We start from the raw sequence: 16,835 nt of genomic DNA, 5'->3' as shown, positions 1-16,835 counted from the left end.
CAAGTGTCAGAGAATTTTCTAAATGGCTTCAAATTTTAGAATCATTCATTTTTATAAATGTATTCTGTGTATTTGTATTATATTTTAATTTCAAATTATGTGCACATTATTTTTTGTAAGAATAAAAATTTCAGTCAGCTAATGTTTTTTATCAGCACACTGCAGACTAGTTTTTCTGTTTCTTAAGAATGTTAAATTATCGATTCTAGAATGTCGTGAAACATAGTTGAACTATTGCATTATGTATCACTGCAATTAGGTGTAGTAAAAACTGAGGAAAATGGAGCAAAAAATAGAAAATTGTTTCATGTTTATGTTTTAATAGCTGTTTCGAAAGATTCATTCAATTCATTTTATTCTCGTTGCATCAATGAATATTTCAGTGCTGTTGCAATTGGTCTGTTTTTTTTCATTTTGCAGGAAACCGTTTTTAATGTTTCTTATTTCAATGATATCCACTACACCCCTTTAATTAATTAAAATCTTCTATTCCAGCCAAGACAGAATCTCTTGAACGCTGCGTCTCGCGTTGGCGAGGCCTCTCACCAAGTTCTAACCACCATCGGTGAAGAGAACGATTCAAACCGAGAACTGCAGGATATGTTACTAGCCCTAGCTAAGGCAGTCGCCAACTCCACTGCTGCTTTAGTTCTCAAAGCCAAGAACATCGCAGCCACTTGCGAAGACTCAGCAACCCAAAACCGTGTGATATCAGCCGCCACACAATGTGCCCTAGCCACCTCCCAATTAGTAGCCTGCGCTAAAGTAGTAGCACCGACCCTACACTCTCCAGCCTGTCAAACACAACTGATGAACGCGGTCAGAGAAGTAACAAAAGCAGTAGAAGGTCTGTTGGAAGTATGCAATGAAACATGCGGTGATGAGAATCTATTGAAAGAACTAAACGCTGCTGCCAGTGAAGTGAGCAGGACACTGAATGATTTATTAAATCACATAAAAACCGCCACCAGAGGCGAACGAGCTAAAGAAACCATCCAGGAAGGAGCAGTGGAGACGATATTCGTGGCAACTGACAAGTTGTTCGCCAGCACTGGAGACGCTGGAGAGATGGTTAGGCAGGCAAGAGTTGTGGGCCAGGCAACAGCCCAACTGATCCAGAGCATTAAGGGTGAGGCTGAGAGGCAGACTGATTCAGAACAGCAGAGACGATTGCTAGCTGCTGCAAAGATGCTGGCTGATGCCACTGCCAAGATGGTAGAGGCTGCTAGACAATGCGCCAGTAGCCCACACGACGCGAAGATGCAGGACCAACTACGCCAAGCTGCTGAGGAACTTAGGGTAGCGACAACCGCAGCTGCCACTCCAGCCTTGAGAAGGAAACTCATATGCAGATTGGAGGCCTGCGCCAAACAGGCTGCAGCCACTGCTACCCAGTGCATAGCCGCTTCATCAGGTGCAGCACATCATAATACAAATCCGTCTAGTCAGGAAGAACTAAATGCAGAATGCTTGACAATGGCGCAGCATATACCTAGCCTGGTGGCTGGGGTGAAGGGGACACAGGCTCAGCCAGATAACTCTTCAGCTCAACTGAACTTAATAAATGCTTCTGAACAGTTCCTACAACCTGGTACATCTGTTGTGAAAGCTGCCAGGGCGGTACTACCAACAGTCACCGATCAGGCCTCTGCTATGCAATTGAACAACACTTCTCAGCAGTTAGGTGCTTCTCTGTCTGACCTGAGATCAGCTGTGACCCGTGCCAGGGAAGCTTGCGGTGGTCTGGAATTGGACGCAGCTGAAGAGCTTATTAATAGCCTAAAGGATGAGTTGGGAGAGTTCTATAGAGCAGTTGAGGCTGCCTCTCTGAGACCACTACCTGATGAGACCACAGAATCCACAGCTCTTCGACTAGGCGCTACGTCAAAGAACGTCGGATTCGCAATGGCCCAGCTCTTGTCCGCCGCCAAACAAGGAAACGAGAACTACACCGGAAGCGCAGCAAGAGAAACCGCGTCCGCACTTAAGGATCTAACTTATGCTGTCCGTGGAGTGGCTGCTACATCGAATCAGCCTGATACGCAGAAGAAGGTGCTGATGACTGCTGATGATGTGATTCTTAAGTCTCTGAGACTGGTTAAGGAAGCCAAACGAGCTCTGAAGAGTCCTGATAATCCAGACAATGAAGCCAATTTGGCTGCTGTTGCTAAGGATGTGTCAAATTCATTGAACAAATGTGTATCTTGTTTACCTGGACAAAGGGACGTCGATGAGGCGATCAAGAATATTGAAGACATGACTCAGGTTCTCGGTATGAACGAGTTCCCGCAGACCAACAAGAGTTATGGGTAAGTAGTCCAGTGTTACTGATAAGGAGGCTGTTATCAGGAAGTGCAGTGACACCTTGTTACAGTTTTTAAATCTACTTATCATGCATTGGCACACATAGAATAATTTTCTTTTCCAGGCAATTGCAGAACGACCTGAACAACGCAGCCGCAAACCTAAACGATGCTTCATCAAATGTAGTATCTTCAGTGCGATCCCCAGTACAGTTGGCAAGCTCCTCAAAACAATTCACCAACGCCTTCGGTGATCTGTTAGGCGTAGGAATGGAGATGGCTGGACAGACAACCATTGAAACTCGAAGCCAAATGGTAGTGTCCCTGAAGAACGTGAGCATGACCTCTAGCAAGCTTCTAGTGACCGCCAAATCAGTAGCAGCCGATCCAGGTGCACCAAATGCGAAGAATCAGCTCTCTGCAGCTGCTAGAGCCGTAACAGACTCCATCAACTATCTAGTAGATGTCTGTACCTCTGCTGCCCCTGGCCAGAACGAGTGTGACAACGCCATCAGGAATATCCAGTCGATGAGGTCACTTCTGGACAATCCCAACGAGCCAGTTTCCGAAGCAACTTATTTCGAGTGCCTTGAGACTGTGATGGAAAAGAGCAAGAGCCTGGGTGATGGTATGACAGGTATAGCCAATCACGCAAAGAAGTCTGAACACGAGCAGTTCTCTGTAGCCGTTCGAGGAGTATCTTCATCTATTTGCGGATTGATCGAGGCAGCAGCTCAAGCAGCCTACTTAGCTGGTGTAAGTGATCCTACATCAGTGGCTGGAAAACCAGGTCTAGTAGATCGGGCTCAGTTCCTCAGGGCTGCTCAGGCTATTCACACTGGCTGCCAGAGCCTTGGAAATCCTACCAGCACAGAGCAACAGGTTCTTTCAGCAGCTACTATGATTGCCAAGTACACTAGCGCCCTTTGCAACGCCTGTCGCGAGGCCTCTAACAAAACCAGCAATCCAGTTGCAAAGAAACACTTCGTCCAGTCAGCTAAAGATGTTGCTAACTCCACTTCAGCTTTAGTGAAGGAGATCAAGGCGTTGGATTCGGACTACTCCGAGGCCAACAGGGAGAGGTGTGCAGAGGCTACTAAGCCTCTTTTGGAAGCTGTCGACAATCTCTGTACCTTTGCCAGCTCCCCAGAGTTCGCCAGTCACCCGGCGAAGATATCTATTGCTGCTAGAGCTGCCCAGGAACCAATTACCAGCGCTGGTAAAGCTATCATCGACGGTTCTTGCGCGATGGTGCGGGCTGCGAAGAGTCTGGCGATCAGTCCTAAAGATCCTCCAACCTGGCAGCTGCTAGCTAATCACAGCAAGAGTGTCAGTGATTCTATAAAGTCTTTAGTCGCTTCCATTCGCGACAAGGCACCCGGACAGAAGGAATGTGACGCAGCGATTGAGAAATTATCTGCCAGAATCCGGGAATTGGATGCAGCTTCTCTTAGCGCCGTTTCGCAAGCCCTGTTACCCCGAAGGGAGAACACGGTTCAAGGATTCACTGATCAGATGGAGAGTAGCGCTAGTGAACTTCGCGAGAAGCTGGAGCCTCTTCGAACAGCTGCCAAATATGAAGCTGAAAATGTCGGTCATGCTGTCAGTCAGATTGCTCTATATTGCGAGCCTTTGGTCTCTGGTGCTATCGGTGCTGCCTCCAACATGGTGCACTCCAAGCAACAAATGGTGCTTCTGGATCAAACTAAAACTGTCGCTGAGTCTGCTCTTCAGCTTGTCTGCGTGACCAAAGAGTCTGGTGGCAATCCAAAGGCCATCAACTTGCACGCAGAAGTGGACGAGACTGTGGAATCTATGAAGGACGCGCTTCAGGAACTGCAGAATACTTTGGAGACCATCTCGACGTCCAATGGTATTGTTACTGGACTCATTGATACCATTTCTAGGGCGATGGTTAGACTGGAAGATCACAGAATGTCAACCATCGACACAGTTGATTCTTATGTGGATTATCAGACGAGGATGGTGGAGGCTGCTAAGGAGATAGCTCGACTGGCCCAAGAAATGGTAAGAAGCTTTTTTTATTATTATACAACATTTAATTATTAAATCTAATTATGAAATCTTTTTTTTAGTCCACAAAGTCTAGCACAGACGTGACCAGACTGGCTTCCCTCGCAGTGGACATTTCCCACAAGTACACTCAGCTAGCTCGCGATACATCCGGTGCTTCTGCAGCTGCATCAAACGCCGATGTGTCTTCAAGGCTTCGCACAGGTGTTCAGGAACTCGGTAGAGCCTGTGCCGACATAGTCAGTGCAGCAGGGACCTGCCAGATGTCACCTGGAGATGCTTATGCCCAGAGAGAAGTTGCAGAGCAAAGTAAAATCGTGACAGAGAAGGTGTCTCAGGTGTTGGCAGCTCTTCAAGCTGGCTCCAGAGGCACCCAGGCGTGCATCAACGCAGCGAGCACTGTATCCGGAATCATCGGCGACCTGGACACCACCATCATGTTCGCCACAGCTGGAACTCTTCATGCGGAGAACGAAGGAGACACTTTTGCTGATCATAGAGAGAATATTCTGAAGACTGCCAAGGCTCTTGTTGAAGACACTAAGACTCTGGTAGCTGGAGCAGCATCCTCTCAGGAACAACTAGCAGTCGCAGCACAGAATGCTGTATCAACCATTGTCCAACTAGCTGAAGTTGTTAAATATGGCGCTGCTAGTTTAGGCAGTCAAAATCCAGAGGCTCAGGTGATGCTGATCAATGCTGTGAAGGATGTTGCTTCTGCACTTGGGGATCTGATACATGCTACCAAGGCTGCCAGTGGGAAACCTATCAATGATCCCAGTATGGCGCATCTGAAAGACTCTGCCAAGGTAAGATGATTTGTTTAGTACTCGTTTTTCGTTGCTTTATTCGTGTACGCGTCGATGGACGAGACATGCTGTTAGCTTGGCATTAACTACACCTTGAAGAAGCGCTTGAGTGGAAGACGCCTATAACGGAATGGCAACGTCGAACATCAGGAAGTAGAGCTTTGTTGGAAGACGTGTGACTAATGGGGTGTTTTCTTCGCTTACCAATCGGCCAGAAATTGTATTTTGAAATTTAATTAGGACAATGGCGTCAGTTTGAGAGACACCTAACCTAATTTTTGATTTCTGTTTTTAAAGTGGGAATATTTTTCAAGTTAAATTACAGTCTTATAAAAATCTAATCTTTATTATAGTAAATAATAATTTTAATGAAATTTTCTTAGTGATAAATTACAACTGATGTCTAAAAATGATTTAGAATTCTGGGTAATGGCCATACACTAAATTGCAGGCTGGGAAAAGCTTGATTAAACAAAATTAACCGCAACAAGTAAATTAACCGTCGCAGAAGGGAGAAACGAAGCAGAACTCGTGAGACCCCATGAAGATGCTAACAGTGTCGTAACTAAATCTAAATTTCATGCTTAACCACCAATGAATTTCCTACTGACAATTTTTTTGGGGTGGACTTTAATCGATAAACCGTTTTACTCTAACCGACTAAAAGAAATGAAAAAAGAAAAAAAAAAATGAAGATGTTCTTCAAGATCAGTAAGGCTCGACCAAAAGGCAATTAAAGTCCACCTTGCAATATCTCTCCTTCGTTCGGTGTTTTCATCTTCTCTATCGTCTGTGTGTGACACTACACTCAAGATTTGTGTTCCTTTGAATAGAAACAGTAGCCTGTCGAAGCCGTTGTTTGCGGACAGAATCTTCGGCTTTTGTTTTTATGCTTGTTGAGAATTGACACGCGTAGTGAAAGAAAGAATAAATTTTGTTGCCACGAAATTGGTGGACTTTAAATGTGAGTTTCATTGACGATTTTGGTCTGGCCGGTCCGGATAGGTGTTTGAACAACAGCTACAACAACAACTGATGCCTCTGAGTGACGTCGGCGGCTCGGAGTCCGAATGGTTCGTGTCCGATCAAGAGGAGGAGCTGATACGTCTGCTCTCAGCCTCAGAGAGCGAACAACCCTCTCAGCGCACTTCCGATTTGCTGTTGCTAATGTAGCCGAGTCCTCCATTCTCTTTTCTTTTTCTTTCACACCTGGGAATATTGATTTTTTACTCAACATCTTTGCATTTTACTCTTTTCGTACAGTTGGTTCTTGGCAATTTGATTGCATGGTTCTACTTTTTTTAGGAAGACTTTTCTTAAATCATGGTAACTCCAATTAACTGCGATAAGATTTTTCAAAATACGGTACCAGAAGGGTAAAAACAAATTTGTTACAGCGATGAATTTTTATAAACAATTCCAACAGTGTCACTGAAAATGATCAAACTATAAAGAGAACTTGGTAACGAATTTCTATGCAAATTTGTACTTTACAGTTCTCTAATTAATCATCCGAGTTACCATTTATCGAAGCATTTATATTTTATATTTAAACAACAATAATCGAGCTAAAAACGTAATAACACGATGCGCTTCTGCTGCATTTATTTAAATAATTCATGCATTTCATTCTCATTATGCAAAGAAATTGTACCGTGCTTGAATCTAGGTATTTAGAATACTTTGTGTACCATATTTCATCTTTCTTTCTTTTTTTTTTCTTAAATAAATGAATCGACAAATTTTTATTATGCTACACCTTTAAACGAATTTATTAATCCATCCGTGGCAAGAATTTTGTTAAACAAAAGCAACCTTAGGTACGTACATTCTACTTGCAAACGTGTGTGCATTAACAATTAATAGCAACGTGCTTAATGCTTCGTTAACTAATTTTTTTTTTAATTATACACAGCGATAGTTATCTATTTTTACACAGGTTTTATTTAATCACGGATGATGCTTAACAATGGTTTTTTGTGAAAAAAAGCATTCTAAATAGTGAGAAGGTGTCAGATATTCAATGAAACTGTCTTGATAAATGAAATAACTAACTATTGTCATCAGAGATTTATGTTATAATAATTCATACCATTTTCTAATGTTATCTGATATTTAACAACAAAATTATTTTAGAATGGCACTAACGTTATAAGCGGGATACATTAACTTTTCGAAATCAAAATTCTCCTGCAGCAGAATCTGAAAAAAGTATACATATATTGTATTAGATTAATCCTGTAACAAATATCGTATGTCGTTCACATTATTTACAGTATTCTAAAGGTCACGTATATTATTTCATTTCTCTTTCAGTAATCTTCGATAAAATTGGTGTAGCATGACAAGTTAATGATTGATTAAACTTCGCAAGACTATTTAATGTGTTCTAAAATTGAAAATTTCGTGACTTTTAGATAAATTCATCTATAACCCTCATTTAATGACGAGTACATCAGAAACTGTATCCAGATTGTTATATGTAATCGTAATAAAGTCTGACTAATAGTATAAGACTTCTTGTTTCTTCATCTTCAGGTGATGGTGACCAACGTAACATCCCTGCTGAAGACAGTAAAAGCTGTGGAGGATGAGCACACACGAGGGACCAGAGCCCTGGAATCTACCATCGAAGCCATAGCCCAGGAAATCCGTGCTCTGAACACCTCAGAATGCCAAAGGCTTAATGTAACCCCTGAAGATCTTGTCCGTTGCACGAAGAGCATCACCATCTCAACTGCAAAAGCAGTGGCTGCTGGGAATAGTTGCAAGCAAGATGACATAATTGCAGCTGCTAATATGGGACGAAAGGCTATCAGTGACATGTTAACGATTTGCAAAGGAGCAGCCTTGAATTGTGCAGAAACAGCTGAACTGAGAGACAGGACTCTTCAGGCTGGCCACGATGTTGCAATTAATTATAGAGAACTGTTGCAAGCTATCCTGCAAATCTCTTCAAGATCTGGTGATGCGAAGCACATGTTGCCACCTATTTCTAGGAAGATTGCTCAGAGTGTGACAGAGTTGGTAGCTGTGGCTGAGTTGTTGAAGGGTAATGACTGGGTGGACCCTGATGACCCAACGGTGATCGCTGAGAACGAGTTGCTGGGTGCTGCTGCCAGTATCGATGCTGCTGCTAAGAAGCTTGCTAGTTTGAGACCAAGGAGAAGCATACAGGTGAGTTCTCAAGGGACAATTGGATTTAACATCTTAAGATCTTTCACTACTTGTTTCGTCATACTTAAGTATCAGTGGAAACTTGATCTGATTTCCGTAAGATATGTTTGATATTCTTGGTTGTTTTATAAATAATCGACCAGGAATCAAACATATTATTACGGCGGTCAGGAAAATCAACAGATTTTCATGGTAAGATTTATATGAGTAAATTGGCTGCAACTGCAAAGCAAGGAACCAGCTATATACTGTTTATCTAATTATTTGCATCGATTATATACCAAACAATCAAGATCAAAGATCATTAAACCGACTTTCTCATTTTCCAGGAAGCTAACGAAGACATGAACTTCGACGAGATGATCCTGGAAGCAGCAAAATCAATCGCAGCAGCAACCTCAGCGCTGATAAAAGCAGCAAGCGCTGCTCAGAGAGAGTTGATAGCGACAGGAAAGGTATCTCGAACACCTCTGACCAGTTCAGATGACGGCCAGTGGTCCGAAGGCTTAATATCTGCCGCAAGAATGGTGGCAGCAGCAACACACAGCCTCGTAGAGTCAGCAAATGCGTTGGTCCAAGGCGTAAGTTCGGAAGAAAAACTGATTTCCAGTGCTAAACAAGTAGCTAGCAGCACAGCCCAGCTGCTGGTTGCTTGCAAAGTGAAGGCAGACCCTGATAGCGACAGCACAAAGAGATTACAAGCTGCTGGCAATGCTGTGAAACGCGCCACGGATAACCTGGTCCGAGCTGCACAACAAGCTATCCAACAGGAGGAAGATAGATCTTTGATCCTCAATCGCAGGATGGTGGGTGGAATCGCGCAGGAGATAAACGCCAGGTCAGAAGTCCTTCGTATCGAAAGGGAACTTGAGGAAGCTAGAGGAAGATTGACAGCAATTCGGCAGGCGAAGTACAAGAACCGTCCAGACCTGGCTACTACCGATACTGAAGCTGAACAGAGTGGCTACGAAAGCTATTCAAGCAGGTATGAGTCCAAAATTTAGTTTTTGATATGGATCCTCTAATCATTTCTATTTTCTCATTCCACTGAATCTTAAGGATAGTACAGTCATCATGTCTAACTACTTAATTTTGTTCCTAGAGTTATAGTTTCACCACGATAAAGTAAAGTCTTATTTTTTTTATAAACCAAGCTGAATTACCTTCCCCACTATGTCGCAACAATCTATTTTATTATTGGATCTAGAAGTTCCAATCTGTAATTCCATCATTCATAAGCCAGAATCCCCAATTTCCCTAACATACAACATTAACCACATTGATAATAGCAGGCAGAACTTGGTCAGTCCCGAGAAAGTCTACTCCACCCAGAGCACCCTGGAGAGGAAGATGAAGGACAGCCAATACAGGTCCAGCATGGAGAACCAATATGGATCATTTGACAGAAAATACAGTATGGAGAATCAGTATGATAAACGATATGGTACAGAGAGTCCATACATTACATCTGACAAAAGGATTGGCATGGATGGTGCAGCCAGCCAATACAGTACTTTAAAGAGCTATGATATGGTGGACAGGTTCTCTGGACACAGTCCCATGAGCACTTTTAAGTCCGAAAAACAAAGTTTTAGTGCTCTCCCACAAAATCAGTCTTTCAGAAACGTGGAGTCCAAATTGATACCTGGTGGACGAATGGAGACAATCACAACAAAGATGTACACGTCCACTCCTGGCAAGACCAGCAGCTCTAACTTTGAGTCCTCAGAGGAGACCAAAGAGTTTGCTACCTCTGGTAACGAGCTGTCCACCTTCAAAGCTATTGACAATGAATCTCTTGAAGAACGCCTGACGAAACAATCGATGATGCATAAGGTCACTGAGAAGAAAACTGTAACCATGACAATGTCTAGCAGACAGGAGTCGAACACCAAGACATTCCGGTTCGAGGAGAAGTAAGTGAATGTTGAAGAAGAATGTTCCTGCTGAAGGAACCGCATACACGTTGTCCTTTGATGCACAAATAGCCTATGGGGCTTCTGGTTGGGTATTTTTAATGTAAGAAAGCTCCCCAACTGATGGAAAGTAGTTGTTACATGTATTTTCATACAAGCTATGGTAATCAGGTAATGTGTAATTAATTAACCTAAAAGAGGTAAACAGGGGAATGTTTAGAACTGAAGGTTATGCTCTTGCTTGAGACTTTTAATTAAATTTTATTGGATAATGTTAACAGGGTTACTATTTGTTGATTCGAAAGGTTAATTGTGTATATTTAAAATGAAATTTGATTTGTATGAATCTTCTTGCTTCAAAACTGTGACATCTAAATATAATGGAAGAATTCTTTTAAAGAGGAAATTGGGACAATTCATCTACTTGAAATGACTGAAATAAGGTTCAAGAGACAAGTTTTGAACATTCCTTGATCATGGATCTAGTAATGGTCATAAAACGGAATTGAAAGATATTGTAAAAGGGTAGCTGAACATTACCGATGTAACAGACTATTTAGCATTTGATAGTAACAATTATTAAAAATTGTACGGATCCCGTTAACAAAGCTATTCATGCTTTTCACTTTGATTGGATAAAATTAAACAAAATGGAAACGACTATGCCAACAATGTCAAAATTACCTTGCTAAACGGAAACGTACGATTAGGTCAATTAAAATGATATTCCTCGTAAGTACAAGTATTAACAAGATAATCAGTTCAATGTGTTAATCTAATTTTCAAATCAATTTTATATGGAGAATCTTCAGAATCATGTTATTACTGTCACCCCATGCACAACAAATTCGTCCCAAATACATAGAAGAATATATTCTAACGCCTTTGTACGATAATTCTATTATAGCGAAGAAGATAGAAGTGTCCTTAGATAGAGATAACTGTGTGCTTTCAAAATTAGACTTGTTAAGAATAATTATCGTCTCTTAAAGATGGACAATAATCGTCCCCTTTGCGAATTGATTAATTCAATGTAATAATCGCAATTATACGCGTTTCTTTAATATTTTTCCACTGACTATTTAAAAATTTTTGATAAAGTATTACATTTTCGTCTTTTGGACAAACTTTTTCTAAAGAAACTACAAGTTTTAGAGTTATAGAATCAACAACATTCTTTTAAAAAATTTTATTCAATTGTTTGTTACACCTTTCAAAGGAATTGCAAGTAATTTCTATTAAATTGTTCATATGTGTCGTCTTCACCCTGAAAGCATCGTGCGCCGCAGATACATGGTACACGTGATTTTTAATTTAGCTCTAATTTATCTTAACTTTAAGTTTAAGACCACGGATTGACAAGAGAAGCAACATATCATTTTATTTTATTAACTTTCCGACACCGTGCGGCCTGCTCCCACGGTGGTGTCTTCGACCCCCCTTTTTAACATTTTTCCCTTTATTTCCCCGGGATTAACATTAATTTTTAAGTGCATCTTTTTATTCTATCTGTTGCTTATACTTTTTTCTTTTATTACCCGCTGTTTATACCATTCGTCATTCGCGGTGGCTCGTTTTCGATGACTTTTTAATTGATCGTTCAGTCATTAACCTCTTTCCATCAAGATTGCCGAATTTTATATAAAAATATTCAGTAAATAAAGAAAACCATGTATCTGGAATAATTTCAAAATAGTTTTTCTTCTAAATGAGCCATTTTAAAAAATGCTGTATAAGAGGCTAATAATTGGACAGAATTATTCCAAGTGATCAATTAGTACAATTATCATTAGTCTTTCGAGGGTAGACGAATTGTAAATAGGTGTTAGATATTTTGCATAAAATTTTCGATGTTCTTGTATAAAATGCAAAAGGTCATTTAGGAAAAATGAAAATTATTAATTAAATGAAAAGTGCCTGAGCCAGATGAGCTGCCGCTTTTTCACGTATTCGTAGCAAACGTAGGATTTTTGAATATTACCAAAAATCAAATGCTTTACTAATGTTCGATAGTGTAATTAAGTGAAAAGAATTTTTTAAAAGTGTACTTCCCTTTATGGGAGAGAAATTGTTTGAAAATTCGAAGAGACACAATTTTTTTATTGTCTAGGCTCTTCTAAGGGGATGCAGATATACAGGGTGTTACAGAATTAGGGATAAGATTAGCATAACATTGATAAAAAATAGAAATAATGTTTTTAATATTTCAAGAAGGAAACAGTTAATTTATAATTTTACAAATCAATAATTCTGGAACAACCTGTGCATACAATGATCCATACATCTGTTTATGTAATTATATAAAAGGGTAACATTTATTTATTTAAAATATACAGTAATGATTTAATGATACATAAAACGAATTATTAAAGTGCAAAATATAAAAATGAAAGTAAGTGAACAGATATGTGGGTCACAATAAATATATAAACAACTGCATTTAGGGTAATATATTTTGAGAACGATCGCCAATCGTGTTTTTATTTTATATACGTCTATCTATAGGTGTGTGCCATGATATATAAATAAAGAAAAATTATACATGATAATTGTATGATAGATTATACTATATATAATATATGTCGTTAACGTATTAAAAAAATGAATATGATAAAGTGGCAAATGCAACGAGAGGATTTTTATAGTTTTTAACACTGTATCATTGTTTTTTTGACAATTCAGATTTATATACAGAATGTTTTTAATCGTTATATTTAGTACAATTGATTAAGCCTTACATGTCTATTATTGTGGAATGTTACAAGTTGTAATATTATATTATTATCATATTATTATTATTATTATTATGAGTATTTACGAATACAATTATTAGCCTTAATTACAATTCAGGTAATAAAGAATTTCTAACATTTCGTTGTTACATCATTTGACATGGTGTAATTCTATTTCTGCGTGAGAATTGTTATTCTTTAAACCTATTTTTTCTTCAATTATTTCTCACTTACTCAAATATTCTTTTAAATAATATGAAGTACTTTAACAATTCGTGAGATTCGAGGTAGTTAAATAGAATGATGCGATTGTCATACACTAAAAAGTCTTAATTATTTCTCTCTTTTTTAATTTTTATGGTTCATCTTCTCTCAAAATTTCCGTCTCCTTAATTTTATTGTTTATTTACGGCTTCGTTCAATGCCTTTGCGATGAACCTTGGAAGAACAAAGGCTGCCTTATGCACTTCATTATCATAATATTTCATGTTCATTTGATCCAATTCTTCGTTACTGAAAATGATCTTTGGTTGCTTGAAATTTGTTTCCTGAAATTAATTGAAGCTTAATCGTGTTCATATTAAATACAATTTAATTAATACGATACAGGAGGTAATATAGAAAGGGTGGCTAATATTAATTAAAATTTAATATTACTCACTGTGCTTAATCCACCCAACACGAAACCGATTTGTCCTGTTGGATAAGTTGGCACGGAAACAATGCCATAAGATGCAACCGGAAACACAGATTTACAGTGCTGTAATGTCTGTGTTACATGGTCCAAATTTGCCCATGCGGTTCCTGCTTGGCTGCAAACGATTCCACCAGGTTTCAATGCAGTCTTCATTAAACTAAAGTATGATTCCTGGAATAAACACTCAGCTGGACCTATGATCAAACATATTTCATTTTGCAAAAAGGAAGTACCTATTAATTGTTAATATAAATTTTAAGAATAAATAAAACAAAAATGTGCTTACCAACAGGATCACTGCTGTCCGTGATAATAACGTCGAACTCTCCCCTGTGCTGCTTTAAAAACTCGAAACCATCCCCCACGTTAAGGGTGACTTTAGGGTGCATCAACCCTACACCCATCGTCGGTAAGTAAGACTTTGAAACTTCCAGTACCTTCTCGTCAATTTCTACTTGAACGATCCTTTCTACTTGAGGATGTTTTGCAGCTTCGCGTGCAACCCCTCCATCTCCACCCCCAACTATTAAAACCTGCCAAAAACATCATTTAAACAAACGTCACGTACCTTGAAGTGGAAAGTACTTGACATTGGTAATATAACAACAATTTTTAGACATTTTAATACACAATTCTTACTGTTTTTGGGTCTGGATGACTGCACAGTGGTAAGAAAGCGATCATCTCCTGGTACGAAAATTCATCCCTCTCTGTGGATTGTATGATACCATCTAAAATTAACGCCCTTCCATGTGATTTCCTGTACGTACACAATCAAAACAAGTTCCACTTAAAATGATGAGACAACTTGCTGGTATTCAGTTCTGTTTTAAGTCTGCATTGATCGTGTCTATAAATATAATCTAAATGGTCTCGTGAATGATAAGCATTTCTGTCTAAACGTCGTAATTATTATCTGTTTTGAAATTTTAAATAATCGTGCGTTGCAAGGGCAAATGATCTATTTTAGAATTTTAAAGAACCACGCGTCTCTAACTTTATCCATTCTGTGTTCAGAAATAAAATTACAGAATTTTCAAATTTCTAAGGAACCTAGGCCACCCTAGAAGAAAAAATCTATCTAAATCAATGATGTTATTTTTTCAATGTCATTAAAAATCGAAGTAATTTCTTCGTCTCACATAGAAAAGGAAAATATGATAGGATAATAATTACGTGTCGAGGACCATCACGTCCTGGTACTGCGACCGTTCACGATAAAGTATCCTGTTAACTTGGAGGGACAACGAGACACCTGGCCATAGATCGTTGATTTCACTGAACCAGCCAGGTTTCATCGCGTCCATTTTTCCTGGTGAGTCGAGCTTCTCCCTCGTTTCGCGATTCAACTGAAAGCAGAGACTGCCGGTCGGTTAATCGTGCCCGAGGAAAATAAAAGTGGCAACTTTTTTATGCGGCCAAACATGTTTCCCTGCAACAAGGACCTCCAGTTCCACTCCTTTCGGTGGTTCGCGTACGGGAAAGACATGGCGAAACTCGTTTGTCACTTGTGTATTCGTGCTGATAGCATCCGGTTAGGTACACATGTTTCATATTTTTCATTTTAGTACATGTGGAATAATACTGTCATTTCATACATTCTAATTAGGGAAAATGCAAAATTAGAAATATATAGAAATTTTGAATGGGTTGGGTGACTGACGTTAATAAAAGAATAAAAATAAAAAAGAAATTTTGTCCCCCCATAAGGGAGGAAGAATTCTTTTCCTAATTAAAATACTCTTATTTTCACGATCTATGTATTATCACGATCATAGTAATGTACCGCGTGCGTAGCGATGAAGAGTTTTAATTATAGAAATTCAGTGAGTAAACAGCTGAGTGAGTTTGAATACCAAATACACGTATAGCACGTGTTTACTCGGTGTTATATCCTCAGAACGTACTAATTACAGTGGGTCTTTAGAATGAAACTAGATACCATTCTAGAAATTTTATAAAAAGACATAATTAATTAGTAGCTCGGTATGGACAGATTTTTGAAATTTAATATTACACAGAATTTTTACAATTTAATATTAAATAATTATTTTAATTTTTCTATTAAATTTAGAAGAAAAAATGAAACAAGTGTTCCCTGAATTAAATCAGAAAAAAATTAAGTTTCATCTAACTTAATTAAAATTAATTCATTAATGTTCATTACCTAAATTGCTAGAAATTTTACAATAATCAGGACTTACAATGACAACACGTGGAACGTCATCCCCTTAAAATAAATCCAATAATCGCTTAACCAAAATGTTACCAGCACGAATGAATATTTTTAAAGAATTAATTCAAACGTAATTCGTTCGTTGACATTGAGAAGGGATAGATCGTAGTTGGAAGAAATGTAGGGCAGAGAAGGTGGATGTTTTTAAGGGAAACGTAATTTTTCCGATGGAAAAAGAAGTCAGAGACACGCGTATACCGTACCGTGAACTGGCGACGAGCCAACGAACAGACCTTCCAAACAGAAGCACGAACAACACTGACGAATGCAAAGTTGACGAGAGTTTACTTGCTAAACGGACGGTGGCCCTTATCGGACCCCGTTACTCTGCTCCCTGATAATGGTAGTTCAACCACGACCAAGATAACGTGCATGTGTTGGATGAGTATTAACGAAATCAAGAACCATGGCTTTGAAAACCCCAAGGAAAATTCGACTTACTTCAAAAATTAAGATATTCTGAGAAATATTAATTTGATAGAACTAGTTTTATTTTTGTATAACTTCGTTTCTTTAAATAAGTGCAGCACTTTTAATTGCATTTAAGTTTAAATGCATTTAAGAAATGCAGATGCACTAAAATTGCATTATCTTATGTAAAGTAAATGCACATTTTTAATATCATATCGTACTATTTTTTTATTCAGAATATTTCAAAGAATGAATTTATATAATAAGAAACTTTGCAGTTCCATTAAGAAACGAAGTGCATCTGCATTTTTTCGGTGCATCGTTGCACTTACAAGAAAAGTGATATCGTAGAAAACCAGATCTTCGTACTCAAATTTCTCGTACACAACTTATTTTTATTTCCAACCCAATGCATGATTCAGTTTGTATAAAGAAAATTTCAGATCATTAAGATATATCTAATCACAGAATGATTAGAAGCATCAGAAATAATGCAATTTTTTATTTTTGAACAATCAGA

General features: G+C 38.9%; 2 protein-coding genes across 7 annotated transcripts in view; one reads left to right on the top strand and one right to left on the bottom strand.

The window, feature by feature from the left end:
* LOC114875915 (talin-1) overlaps positions 1-13,109 on the top strand; it is a 37,606-nt gene extending 24,497 nt beyond the window's left edge. For 2 of the 4 annotated variants that reach the window (XM_029186760.2, XM_029186759.2), the window contains exons 10-15: positions 496-2,309; positions 2,429-4,331; positions 4,400-5,146; positions 7,685-8,323; positions 8,653-9,308; positions 9,613-13,109. In XM_029186760.2, the coding sequence (XP_029042593.2) occupies positions 496-2,309; positions 2,429-4,331; positions 4,400-5,146; positions 7,685-8,323; positions 8,653-9,308; positions 9,613-10,243 (6,390 nt within the window). In that variant the 3' untranslated portion in view covers positions 10,244-13,109. Of the gene's footprint in view, positions 1-495; positions 2,310-2,428; positions 4,332-4,399; positions 5,147-6,151; positions 7,653-7,684; positions 8,324-8,652; positions 9,309-9,612 lie in introns of those variants that run through there. The other 2 variants (XM_029186762.2, XM_029186763.2) reach the window with 2 other exon arrangements.
* LOC114875917 (spermidine synthase) lies at positions 12,902-16,226 on the bottom strand. Of its 3 annotated transcripts, none has more exons than XM_029186765.2 (6): positions 16,108-16,226; positions 14,845-15,017; positions 14,308-14,428; positions 13,955-14,201; positions 13,633-13,862; positions 12,902-13,519 (listed from the first exon to the last, which is right to left on the bottom strand). In XM_029186765.2, exons 2-6 carry the CDS (start codon positions 14,973-14,975, stop codon positions 13,367-13,369), a joined length of 882 nt encoding a protein of 293 aa, XP_029042598.1. In that variant the 5' UTR covers positions 14,976-15,017; positions 16,108-16,226; the 3' UTR covers positions 12,902-13,366. The 3 variants fall into 3 exon arrangements, with proteins under 3 accessions (XP_029042598.1, XP_029042600.1, XP_029042599.1); XM_029186767.2 differs by lacking the exon at positions 16,108-16,226 and adding an exon at positions 15,873-16,101; XM_029186766.2 differs by lacking the exon at positions 16,108-16,226 and adding an exon at positions 15,114-15,650.
* Between the last annotated feature and the right edge of the window lie 609 nt (positions 16,227-16,835).

This window comes from Osmia bicornis, chromosome 14 (assembly GCF_907164935.1).
Source record: "Osmia bicornis bicornis chromosome 14, iOsmBic2.1, whole genome shotgun sequence".
NCBI classification, from domain to species: Eukaryota; Metazoa; Arthropoda; class Insecta; order Hymenoptera; family Megachilidae; genus Osmia; species Osmia bicornis.
The sequence above is the reverse complement of the archived record's forward strand: the minus strand, read 5'-3'. Positions and strand labels throughout refer to the sequence as shown.

Coding starts and splice junctions, on each gene's coding strand:
- LOC114875917 (XM_029186765.2), bottom strand. CDS start 14,975: ATGGACGCGATGAAACCTGGCTGGTTCAGTGAAATCAACGATCTATGG. Junction 14,429..14,844: donor GACGTGATGGTCCTCGACAC/GTAATTATTATC, acceptor GTGTACGTACAG/GAAATCACATGGAAGGGCGT. Junction 14,202..14,307: donor GTCATCCAGACCCAAAAACA/GTAAGAATTGTG, acceptor TGTTTTTGGCAG/GTTTTAATAGTTGGGGGTGG.